The 11,642-nt window shown below is 42.4% G+C and overlaps 1 protein-coding gene and 1 long non-coding RNA gene across 2 annotated transcripts; both read right to left on the bottom strand.

The window, feature by feature from the left end:
- Positions 1 to 1,861: 1,861 nt before the first annotated feature.
- On the bottom strand, positions 1,862 to 2,650 carry LOC146525094 (uncharacterized). Its single transcript, XR_014875022.1, has 2 exons — positions 2,369 to 2,650; positions 1,862 to 2,274 (listed from the first exon to the last, which is right to left on the bottom strand). It is a non-coding gene; the product is annotated as an uncharacterized LOC146525094 (long non-coding RNA).
- A 1,614-nt stretch (positions 2,651 to 4,264) lies between these two features.
- LOC146525093 (E3 SUMO-protein ligase ZBED1-like) lies at positions 4,265 to 7,116 on the bottom strand. Its single transcript, XM_085166040.1, has 2 exons — positions 6,407 to 7,116; positions 4,265 to 5,862 (listed from the first exon to the last, which is right to left on the bottom strand). The coding sequence occupies exons 1-2, from the start codon at positions 6,873 to 6,875 to the stop codon at positions 4,832 to 4,834; spliced, it is 1,500 nt and encodes a 499-aa protein (XP_085022166.1). The 5' UTR covers positions 6,876 to 7,116; the 3' UTR covers positions 4,265 to 4,831.
- Positions 7,117 to 11,642: the final 4,526 nt, after the last annotated feature.

Genomic DNA, 11,642 nt, shown 5'->3' with positions numbered 1-11,642 from the left:
ACTTCTCCCCAAGCAGCATTTAACTCTCCTCCGAGAGTTGAATCAAAACTAGCAATGGCTAGCTCCTTACATCTCTTTATTATGTTCATTCCAACAAGAACAGGGGGGGAATCCCTCTAGTCTGCTGGCACCTTTTTCCACCTGCTGTTCCACATCATTTTCCTGCACCTTAACTTTAGCTGACATTAGCTCTTGGTCCTGTGGCCCTCCGGGTTCTGGGGCGGGGTCCCTGACTACCAAAAACCCACACTCCTGCACTGTTAACCCCATGACCTGCACATCCAGCTCAATGTAACCTATATAAGGAATTGGCAATGAGTTAGCTGCAGTCAATTTAAGCCATTTAGCTGTAGGGGTTACATCATCATCTTCACCCATTAGGTGTTGTCGGAAAAATGCCTCTGAGATGGTGCTAACCTGGCTCCCTGTATCCAAAAGGGTCCTAGCCTTAATCCCTCCCACCTCAATTTCAACTTCAGGACATTTACCAACTGCTCTGTCAAAAAATCTCTCACGAGTTAGGGTCTTTGAGCCAGTAGTCTCCCCTCGAATTGCCCGGCTCTTGGCAACCGAGGTAGCTAGTTTCCCTGAACAGGTGCAGGAACAGAAACTGGAGAAGCTCCTTGCTTAAGGGTTTTGCACTCCCTAGCAATGTGTCCAACTCCCTTACACTTGAAACAGATGGGCTTCCCATCATCAGTGAACTGGAACTTTGATCTGGAAATCCCACGTTTAGGGGCCCTTTCTCTGGATGTAACACTCTCCCGAACCACACTGAGTAACTCCCCAATAGCCTTGCCCTGCTCAGAAACCACCTTAAGGATTTCATCTAGAGTTGCAATGACCTATCTGGAGCTTCACAGGTACTCTGATCCCCTGCAACCGCCCTGTCACTTAATATGGGCCTGCTCTTGGCAACTCTGGTGCCACTAGGTTTTTCTTCCATAGACCAAGCAATTGCTTCCTGACGTACATCAAAAAGCGTAGACTCTGGCTTTTCCCTCACCATCTTGCGAAGCTCCCTTCGCAGAGTGGAGTCTCTTACTCCCTCCACAAACTGGTCTCTAACTGCCATCTTTGTGTCTCGTACTGCATCAGGCCTTTGTTTAAGGGCTAAGCGGAGAATCTGGGACAGAGCGTGTGAGTACTCAAAGAAATCTTCACCTTCTAGCTGGAAACGGCTAAAAAAGGTTTGCAGTAACTGTGCTACACTGCGTCTCTCACCATAAGCTTCTCTGAGAAAACAAAAAATTTCTTCGGGTTCAATCTGCTCTCCCCCAGTACATAACTTGATCTCTTCAAGTGCAGAACCCCTGAGGAGGGAAAAAATGAAGTCAACCTGATCATCATTACCCAAGCCTCTAGTTCTGATACCCCTCTGTACTTCATCAATAAACTCCTCTACAGAACGTCCATCTACGGTTGCATCCCCACTAAAGGGTTGAATAGGTCGCTCTCGCGGCAGATATACATATGACCTACTTGCCCCGTCACTCAAAGCAGTTATCCTGGCCATAGCCTGGTCATGTTTGTTACTCAGTTCTGACAATTTTGCCTGAAGCTCAGTGACAGGGTCCCTTGCGGTGGCCCCCGCCAAACCCTGGTCATCGTCACTGTTTGTGTCTGACATAATGAAATGTCTGTGTCCAGATTAGTCTTTGGTCAGGATGCAGAAATTGCCTTAGCAGTCTATTCAGCTAGGTGCCACTGATGTCCTCTTCTCCTCTGGAAAGAATCCTTCCCTCGATCGAAATCGCCTTCTTCTGGACAGACTGGCCACTGCTCCTCTGCACACCTCTGGTATGGCCCCAATCGTCAGGTCCTTTCCAATCCCTCGCGCCGCGGGTGACCACCACTACAGTTATTTTTTGCACCGTAAAATAACCTACGTAAACGGAAACCCATAAAAAAACAAAATCGCTGAGCTGCCACTTTTGCAGATACCCCACTCCTGGTACCAAATTGTGTAGCCTGGCTAAATTAACCAGCCCAGAACACAGATTATCTTTGGGGTTCTTTTAATCTGAATGATAAAGTAAGCGCTCAGAAGAAAATAAAAAAGGTTGTAAAAATAAAGAAATAAAATTGTTACAGACAGTTCTTATCCAGTAACAGCTTTGTGCACTGGTAACCCACTGCTACTGCAGGTTATTTCCCCAACTTTATCAGCATCTGGAACTCAAGGACGTCTAGCGTCATTTTGTGTCTGATATAAACCCATACATAAATAAAACAAACTTAGCAGTGCAAAAATAACTGTAGTGGCTTCTCCTGCTAAGATACAGAGCCAAGATTAAACAGTTAACAAGGTACATTTCCCTCTTACCCACAGAGATAGTATAATACAAGTGTGAACTCAAATACATACAGTGCATTAATTCAGCAGAAAACGGAATATAGATCCCTCTGAGATGAACGGCGACGTTGGTTGCAGCAACTCCTGGTGCCTTAACTGTTGCACACTTTGCATTCAAAACAGATCACGCAGCGAAAAAAGGCATTGCACACCCACATAAAACCAATGCAAGCTAGCACTCCCGTGAATGCCTCTGTAGATCCCCATGATCCCTTGCGCTCTCAGGGGTACCCCAAAAGAAACAGCGCCATCCAGTGGCATGTCCCATAAGATCGAACTTCCACCTGGCTACATATAATTAGGTTATTTTTTTGTGGTCTACCTGTCCTTGAGGGCCATCTAGCAGTCCATTCATCAGGAGTCATATTCCAATCACCACCCATTAAAATGTATTCCGTAGGGTATCGACCTTTAAGTTCAAAAATATTTAAAGTTATATCTTCTAACATAATTTTATTCTGACTTTCATTATTATATCCATAAACGTTGACTAAAATGAAAAATAAACTTTCAACTCTCATTACAGCAATCAACCAATGACCATTCAAGTCAGTCCGTTGTATCACAAGATCCCCAGGAAAGTTATTGAATAAAATTGCTACACCCCCCGACCACGTTGCGCCATGGCTAAACAGGATTTTGCTGCCCCATTGGTTTGACCAAAAAGATACATCACTATCAGCTGAATGAGTCTCTTGTAGAAAAATACAGTTTGATTCTTTACCTTTGCAGTACAAAAATAAGGCTTTTTCTTTTAACAGATTCTCTTAAACCCAAACATTTAAAGAACCAAAACAAATGTTAATATTCAACATGAACTATAGACAGAATATCACTCACCACGTGAAAAAAAAAAACGAAAAAGAAAAAAGTACTAAATGCTGAGCTCCTCAGACCACGAACAAATTTCCACTATTTCAGTTTTTGTCATTTGTAGTTCTCCTGTCTTTCCTCAACTTTGCTTCTTTGAGTCGCCTTTGTGTGAATAGAATAATGATGTTTCTGTTTCTGCCATCAACTCGTTTCCCTAAGCGATGGACAATATCAATGGCCTCTTCTAAGATCAAGTCAGGGGCAATCTTCTGAAGCATTTGCAAAACCTTCACTCTAATGTTTTCGTCTTTGTCTTCCTTCACCCCTTTCAGCTTTAAGCACCACCTCATTCGGTAGCGCTCTTGTTCTCTCACTCTTCTTTTCAAGTCTTCGTTTTCTTTAAGCAGCTGTTCATTCGCATTTGCAAGTTTGACAACTTTCAGTTTGCAATCAACTATCTCTGCAGCATTTGTGGTGGATCATAAATTTGATTAGTTTTGAAGTTGTACATCTCTGTTCCTTACATTTCATGTCATGCCTTTATTAATGTTTTATTTGTTGCTTTGACTGTTTTCGAATAGAATATGCAGTGGGAATATAGAGGGAGATAAGTAGTGAAAGTTTTGCCTGGGTTGATTGTGTGTCGATCCATTGTTAATGCCTCAGGGCTCTAGTAGGTGGGTTCGCGCGCCTCCTTCACTCAATACAGACGAGTGAGAGTGAGAGCTGCGTGTCTGTGCTGTTCTTTCACCTCTCCTCACTATTTCCCCTGTTTAAGGTAACTGTCATGCACAAAGCTGTATAAATGTGTGTTACTGTTGATTATTACGTTGTTATCATTGTTCATTGTAGCGGAAGATGTGAATTGCAGACTATTTTGCTGAGAAGTTCCAGTTAATCTCTGTTGCTGTGTATGCTAGTTTTCGCTATTACTCCGCCATATTGTGTGAAGATTTTTCTGTTACTATCTGTATAAGTTAACTACTGAAAGACATGCAGTATTTAAAGTATTATTTCATTGCTGTGGAAAGTTAGTGACTGTGTCAGCTAACATGTGTGAGTTAAAAAGATGTTTTTGTCTAATGCTACAGTTCATGTTAGAGCTGGGCGATATGGACCAAAATTCATATCTCGATATTTTTTAGCTGGATGGCGATATAAGATATATATCTCGATATTTTTTTAATCCCATAAAGTAAGAACAAAAAGAGAGTTCTTGGTCAAAGGTACTTGTCCCAGATGTCACACATGTAACTTTTATTAAGATACAACTGTAGATGTACATGAAAAAATTGTCAAAAATAAATTGTCAGCATTTATTAAATAATAATGCTCCATTTTTTTTCTTTTCATACATAACAAAAAGCTAAAAATTGTAAACTAAATGTAAAATGTAAACTAAAAAGATGCAGATCTAAAATAACAAAGGCAACTTGCTCTTTAAAAAGTGCTTACACTGAAGTAAAGTTTTCAAAAGTGCTTCTTTGTGTGTATTCCTGAACAATCATCTGGTACTTTGTGCAAAAAAACCAAACATGTAAACAGATTGAATGAAATTAACAAAATTCCATTCTTTGGTCAGTGGGTCTTTGTGCAATTCGCCAATGACAATAACAATATAGAAAGAACACAAACAATTGGCAAGGCCAACAACTGTACATCTTACAGATTTTGTGCCAGGAAAACTAATCTGTCAACATTATCAGGCTTCAACGATGCCCTGTGGCAGGTTACAATGTTTCCACTGCAACTAAAAATCCTTTCAGAAGGGGAGCTGGTAGCTGGCGCACAAAGGTATTTCTTGGCCAGGAGGCTCAGTGCTGGATAGGCAACTTCATGTTCCTTCCACCATTTGAGAGGGTCAGCATCACTCTCTACACAAACTGACAACAGGTAGCTAGAAAATTCATTTTCGATTGCTTCCCTTTTTGTGAAACCAGTGTTGGTGGCTGTGCTGTGCTGGAAGAAGCTTGCCAGTGATCTCCTTTTTTTAGCTGTGTGTCCCACTGCTGCTTCTTCTCGGTCTGCAGACTCAGGCATGGCTGGATCAGTCAGCTCAGACAAACACGTACCCTGATAGCTGAGCAGAGACTCTGCCTCCAAGATGAGCTTATGTTTTAGTGCATTAATCTTCTCACTAGGGATGTATTTCGCCCTGAACCGTGGATCCACAAAAGAAGCCAAGTCCAACAGGTCACTGGTGGATGGATCTGCATATTTATTGTTGAGGTAATCCACAATGCGGGTCTTGATGGATTTACACAGCTCACTATCCTCCTCTCCAGGTGCCAGGAGACTAGTGTTAAACAGGTGTAGCACAGGTCTGACATATGACAGGGTCACATACTTCTCTCCTGAAAGTGCATCAGTGAAGTCCTGACAGGGTTTGAGAGCTTTCTGAACTGCTTCCAGGACCTCTATGTCCTGCCAAGTAGGGACTAGAGGTCTGGTTTTCATGTCGACAGAGAGGACTTTAGAAAGTGCTCTTTCCTGCTCCAGAACTCTCTCTATCATGAGAAGCCTTGATCCCCAGCGAGTTGTTGCCTCTGTGAGTAGCTGGTGACTTGGAAGACCCAGCTGTATTTGCACTTCAGCCAGCTCTCTTCTCTTCCTCCAGCTGTAGGAGAAGCTGCTGACGACTTTCTTACACAGAGAAATAGCCCGGGTAATGCGGGCATCATCCATAGCATGTCCTGTGACACACAAAATACAAACTTTTAAAATCACTTTAATTGTTATGTTAAGATGCAAATCACTCAAAGGCAAATTAATATCCATCTCAGTTGTATAGAATGTGATGCATAAGACTTAACAATATTTGCAAAATGTGTCGTGTATTGTATAACCTAGATTCTAGTTAAACTATCTTGGTAAAATCACCAGATCACCAAATGATTATTATTATTATTTTTTTTTTTTTTACACCTTTTAATCTCATTATGTATTTAAAAATGTATCCCTGTCTTGTCTCTGCTGTGGTCCTCATTTAGTGTCACAACTCAATCTAATACAAGCACAAATACACCCCAATACGTTTATTGGATTTAATAGGGATAGTTTATTTATTTATTCAACTAACTTTCGATTTCTAAGCGATAGATGTATATGCTGGCTATGACTTATAAAAATATTTGTCTTGTGGTCCATAGGCATGTTTAGCTCTACAAGTGACTCTATACACTTTTCATTTATTAGCATTTTTTTTTCTCAAATCAACAAATTCAGTATTGCACTCACCAATGGCCAGATGAAGCCTGTGACCAAAACACTGGATCCTCGGCCACTTGTTCAGTTGAACCGCCTTGACAATATTAGCCCCGTTGTCAGTTGTTATAGCAACCAGTCCCGTCGGGTTGAGCTTCCAGGTTTTGAGCACATCCTGAAGGGCTTCAGCTATATGCTCTCCGGTGTGGTCTTGAGGAAAGTAGCTGGTCTGGAGACAGGCAGTTTTCAGTTCCCAGTCTTCCATGAAATGTACAGTCACACTCATATATGGCTCGCACGTCCTGCTGGACCACATGTCGGTGGTCAGTGCGAAGTGTGACACTTTGGTGAGCTGGGCAGCGAGACTCTGTCTAACTTCAGTATACATTTTTGGCAGTGCTTCTCTGGTGAAGTATTTCCGGCTAGGTAACTGGTATCTTCGGTCAAGAGTTTTTAGCAGCTGTATAAAGCCCTCTTGTTCCACAGTTGAGATGGGGACCATGTCTTTAGCAATATGATAGGCCACTGCTTTAGTAATTTCCCCCCACTTCTCACTTTTTGTATCATATGGCACAGCACGAGTATATGAGTGTTGTAAGGTGGTCTGTTTCACGGCAGGAACCTCGGAAGACTTTGCGGTCGGGGCTACAGCACGCAATTTCACACACTCTTCATACTGCACTTTATGGCGCAGTTGTAAATGGTGGAAAAGGTTAGTAGTGCTCGAACCTTTCGTTGCGACGCTTTTTTCGACATTCTCTACAGAATACATTATTCTGCTGCTCATCTGACACTTTGAACCCGAACCATCTCCAAATAATTGAGCCATTGGTTTTCTTTTTTCCGACGAGCTCCTCTTCGCTAGCTCCTGTGTCCATTTTGTCGCCAACTGGAGGTGTAGCGATGGGGGAGGGGGTTTGTGTTCAGTGAGGGTGAGAGGCGGGGAAGACAAACCCCAAGAGAGGCAAAATAGCGGCTCCGCAAGTGTAATTAAAACGCAACATAGACTATATCGATATAAACGATATTGTCACATCTTATGTCTTGTATAAAAATATATCGATATTTTTTAAAAAATCGATATATCGCCCAGCACTAGTTCATGTTATCTAAAGTATTCTCATCAGCTAATGCAGCAAACAGTAGTGACTTAGTTTGGATACAGTTGTCCTGAGGCTGAGTGCATCCATAAGAATATTGTTTTGGTTGTATTGCTTCTGAAACTCAATACAGACGAGTGAGAGTGAGAGCTGCGTGTCTGTGCCGTTCTTTCACCTCTCCTCACTATTTCCCCTGTTTAAGGGCACAACACATTAAACTCTACAGACTTAGCCAAGCTGGCAACCATAGCTGCACTTTGTCTGTTTTGTTCCTTGATATCTTCCAGTTGTACTTCAAATTTCTTCTCAAGTCCCAGAATGGCTTCAAAAATAGTTTTATTGGAGATATCATCTTCCTTCTCTGAAGATTTTGTTCTTTTCTCCTCTGGCGGTTGTTTTGAAGGAGTTGGCGGCGCCGAGTCTGCTCCCCGTTCTCGCTTGTTTAGGCCCACGTTGGCAGCTTCAGTGCTAGCATAGCCAAGGTCACTGACTTTAGCATGCGAAGACGTCTTAACATTGGGGTTTGATGGCACAAATTGCAGCTTTGCATTCTTAATAACCTTTTGGGCATCCATAGTTATAATTCGAGTGGAAAGAGAATAAAGCTACTTAGCAAATTTTGCGGTCTTTCGGAGCTCCTGAAAAAACACGACTGTTCAAGCCGCCATCTTGGTGCCTCCTCATATTCAGTACTTACTTTTGACAGTTCACTCTTCGGCAGCTCCCTTCTGCCGTATCAATTGTGGGATATATGGGACCAGGAAGCGTGCACCGGACCACGCTTTGGTTGTGTCCAAATTCATGGGCTGCATCCTCCTAAGGACCCGGCCTTCGCGGTCTACGTGGGCTGGGTCCTCAGAAGGCCGGGTAGGCTGGATGTAAACGGCTGGGGAAATTGGACGGTCTAGCCTTCAGATTAGCGTCACCGCTGTCTCGGTGGAGTTTAATAAACTCAGCCGTCTGCTCCTTGCTATCTAAAATAGAACAGGACACTGGCGTAAATTCTCGACCGTCTCATACTTCTGTTTAATCAGTTTTCTGTTTGACGTTTATTCAGCTGTGTAAAAACCAAGGAGGAACCCACCCAGGGGATTAATAAAGTTTTATTTGATCTAATCTAATAACTTTAATCTCAGCCAAACCGATTGACTCACGAACAAATAAAACACTGAAAAAGCGGGTAGTGACACGCTTGATATTTGGGGAAATTGACGGCGCATTTGGAGTACTTCAAATTGGGACAGCCGTCGACGCATAGCAGTGACATAATCACACTTAAAATGCATACTTCAAGCGTTCAGACCCTGAATTGGGACACAGCCAACCTGACAAAGAGCAGAGGAAGACAGAGGACTGAAATACACAGATGGGTAACGAGGGAAGCACCTGGGAGACACAGCTGACACAAATGATCACAACGCCACAGGGAAAAGTAAAACTAACCCACTGAACAGGGAAACACTAGACCTTTTCAAAATAAAACAGGAAACATGGAGAGACGTAGACATGACAACCAAACTTGACAATAGGACAAGGAACACAGACATGAATTACACGACAGACTGGGGGAACGGGTTAGGTACTGTTAAATCCTCCCAATTCTTTCGATCTTTGGGCTGAAGGAAGGACAATACTCGGTGTATAAATGCTCAATCAACAATCTTTTATTTCATACAATTCAACACTTTATGAGCATAAACCATCTGGATGGGGAGACATGCATGCAGAGGGACACAGAAAATCTCAAACTTGTGGAGGGTTACTCAAGCTCTTATAGCCTCTAGTGGCCCCCACCTCATCGAAAAAGCCTAAACATTCACATTCTTTCTCTTACACGGCACCTAAGTTATGACCTTGGCTTCCTGTGCAGTATGTTCTGTTCTTTTCTAATCAGACAAATAAGGCGATGACTCTCTGAAAACAGTATTTCTTATACCTCAGCAGTATAATGCATCATAAAACAATATCATTCATTCAGCGCCTTGAGGCGACATTTGTTGTGATTTGGCGCTATATAAATAAAATTGAATTGAATTGAATTGAATTCACCATAAATCAGCAGTCTAATGCAATACAAATCAGTTTAATAAGTGTAATAGTTATCACCTTCTTCTAATTCAGGAGAATAATGCAAACTACATAATAATTTCACAATCTTTAATTAGGGGTATAACATGGCATAAGATAATATAATAATCTCACAATTCCCCCTTTGATCTCTTTTTAAAGAGATCACTTACACCTTGCAATCCAGTGTTGCAGGGTCCATTTCTTCTTACCCCTAAGGCCCTCTGCCCCCCATTAATGGGTGGACCATATGTGGGATGACCTCTGTCTTTGCGCAATTCAGATGCAAGAAAAACTATGATTACAATAACAACGGTAGGTACAGATGACACTTCCATCACTCCCCAGTTCTCCCACAGCTTTATTTTGGTGCTCCAGTTTCCCACCCCCATTTTGGTGCCACCTTATACCTTTCCAACGTACTCAGACTAGAACCTCTGTCCGAGAAGCTTTTAACCTTTATTTTATTGCTGCAGCTACCAGTGTCTTCCAGTCGGGTGATTCTCTGCTCCTCTTCTTTCTTCGACCTCAGGGGTTAGACCACCCTTCAGTCGTTGCACAGATCAGGGGATTATTCTGCCCCGATTTTCAAACAACGATCTGTGTTCTGGGTTCACAGCCGTGTCCCCCTTTTTACCAAGAGCATCTCGAACCTCACTGGTCTGGTGTTCCTGGATTTTCGCCAACCCCTTCATGGTTATTGCTGTGCTTCGGGAATCCATCCTCTTGAGGTGACTAGGAGGAGCCCAAACGCCATGACACTTCACCCAGTTGCTGTCTTGGCAGTCTCTGTGTCCGTCTCTGCTGCGAAGGATCCTCGTATCTCCATGACCTCGTCTGGTGTCTGTTCCTTTCTCTGTAAGAGACAGAAAACCAAAACACCTCTCTGCCTAGCCTTGATAATCTAATGTTATTGTCCATTGCTCTTCCAGTGATGCAAAAACAAATTAACCATTTTTAATTCTAACATTTGCCCCCCTTTTCACAAAAATCATTTGTTTCATTCAGCCTGCTGTCCCACAATTTCCTCTCCAGTGTGATACTCAGCTTCTCGTGAACACAGGCATTTTATCCTCTAAACGCTATTCAGTTTATTTCAATTATTAATGCTTAAACATGAAAATGATGATATATGCTTTTCACTGGTTCTCTAAAAAAGTCTGGGAACTTTTGGGTCATTATAAGCTTTACTATACCTGAATTATTAAACACACAAATAAAGTCATAAAATGTTCATAAAACCATTGTTTGATGTTAAAACTCAACTTCCCCCTATTTGACACTAGGGATGGGTATTGTTTAGGTTTTATCCGATACCAGTACCAAACCGGTACTTTTAAAACGGTGCCGGTGCTTAAACGGTGCTTAAACGGTGCTCGAACCGGTGCTTAAAGAATGAAGAACACAAACTTTGTCCAAAAACCTCTCATGTTCAGCTGTTTTTTTGTAAAAAGATAACAATGTTAGCCTTTTCTGCAGCTATAGGGGATTTATGGCATCACTCTTGGCTGGAAGCAGTGCTTAATCAATGGGAAAAAAAAACACAAACTTTGTCCAAAAACCTCTCATGTTTAACTGTTTTCCACTTTTTCTTTGGTCATTTTAGCCTTTTTGGCCAGGGTGAAGGGAGTATCTGCCATCAAAGAAGAAGACAGCCGCATGTAACTACGACGGTGTTTGCTAGTTCACCTTACGTGCACTAATGTAATAACGTGGTTAGCCTACTCAATGTAAATTACACACGAACAACATTAAGCTACTCACACAGAGAAGAACGGCTGCTACTGCCATCGTCATCCGTCATCATTTCTGCTACACTGGCAGGGCTAGGGGCCAGGACTCTCCTCTTCGGGTTCTTGGGGGATGTTGCTAACTCCAGGTCCGATAACAGGCATCACACCCGCAGTAGATGTGCTCGGTGTGAGGTCTCGCAGCAAGCTATCAAATACGGCGCATTTCTCGGCTTTAACAAAATGCTATACGTCGCCAGGTGTTTCATCAGATTCGAGGAGTTACCTCCTTTGCACAGTATCACCTTAAAGCACTTGTTGCAGCTGCTGAGTTTGCATCTTTTTCTGTGAAGTACAGCCAGACTTTGACCG

This window comes from Neolamprologus multifasciatus, chromosome 1, assembly GCF_963576455.1.
Source record: "Neolamprologus multifasciatus chromosome 1, fNeoMul1.2, whole genome shotgun sequence".
Lineage (NCBI taxonomy): Eukaryota > Metazoa > Chordata > Actinopteri > Cichliformes > Cichlidae > Neolamprologus > Neolamprologus multifasciatus.
This window is presented reverse-complemented; position numbering and strand designations above follow the sequence as displayed.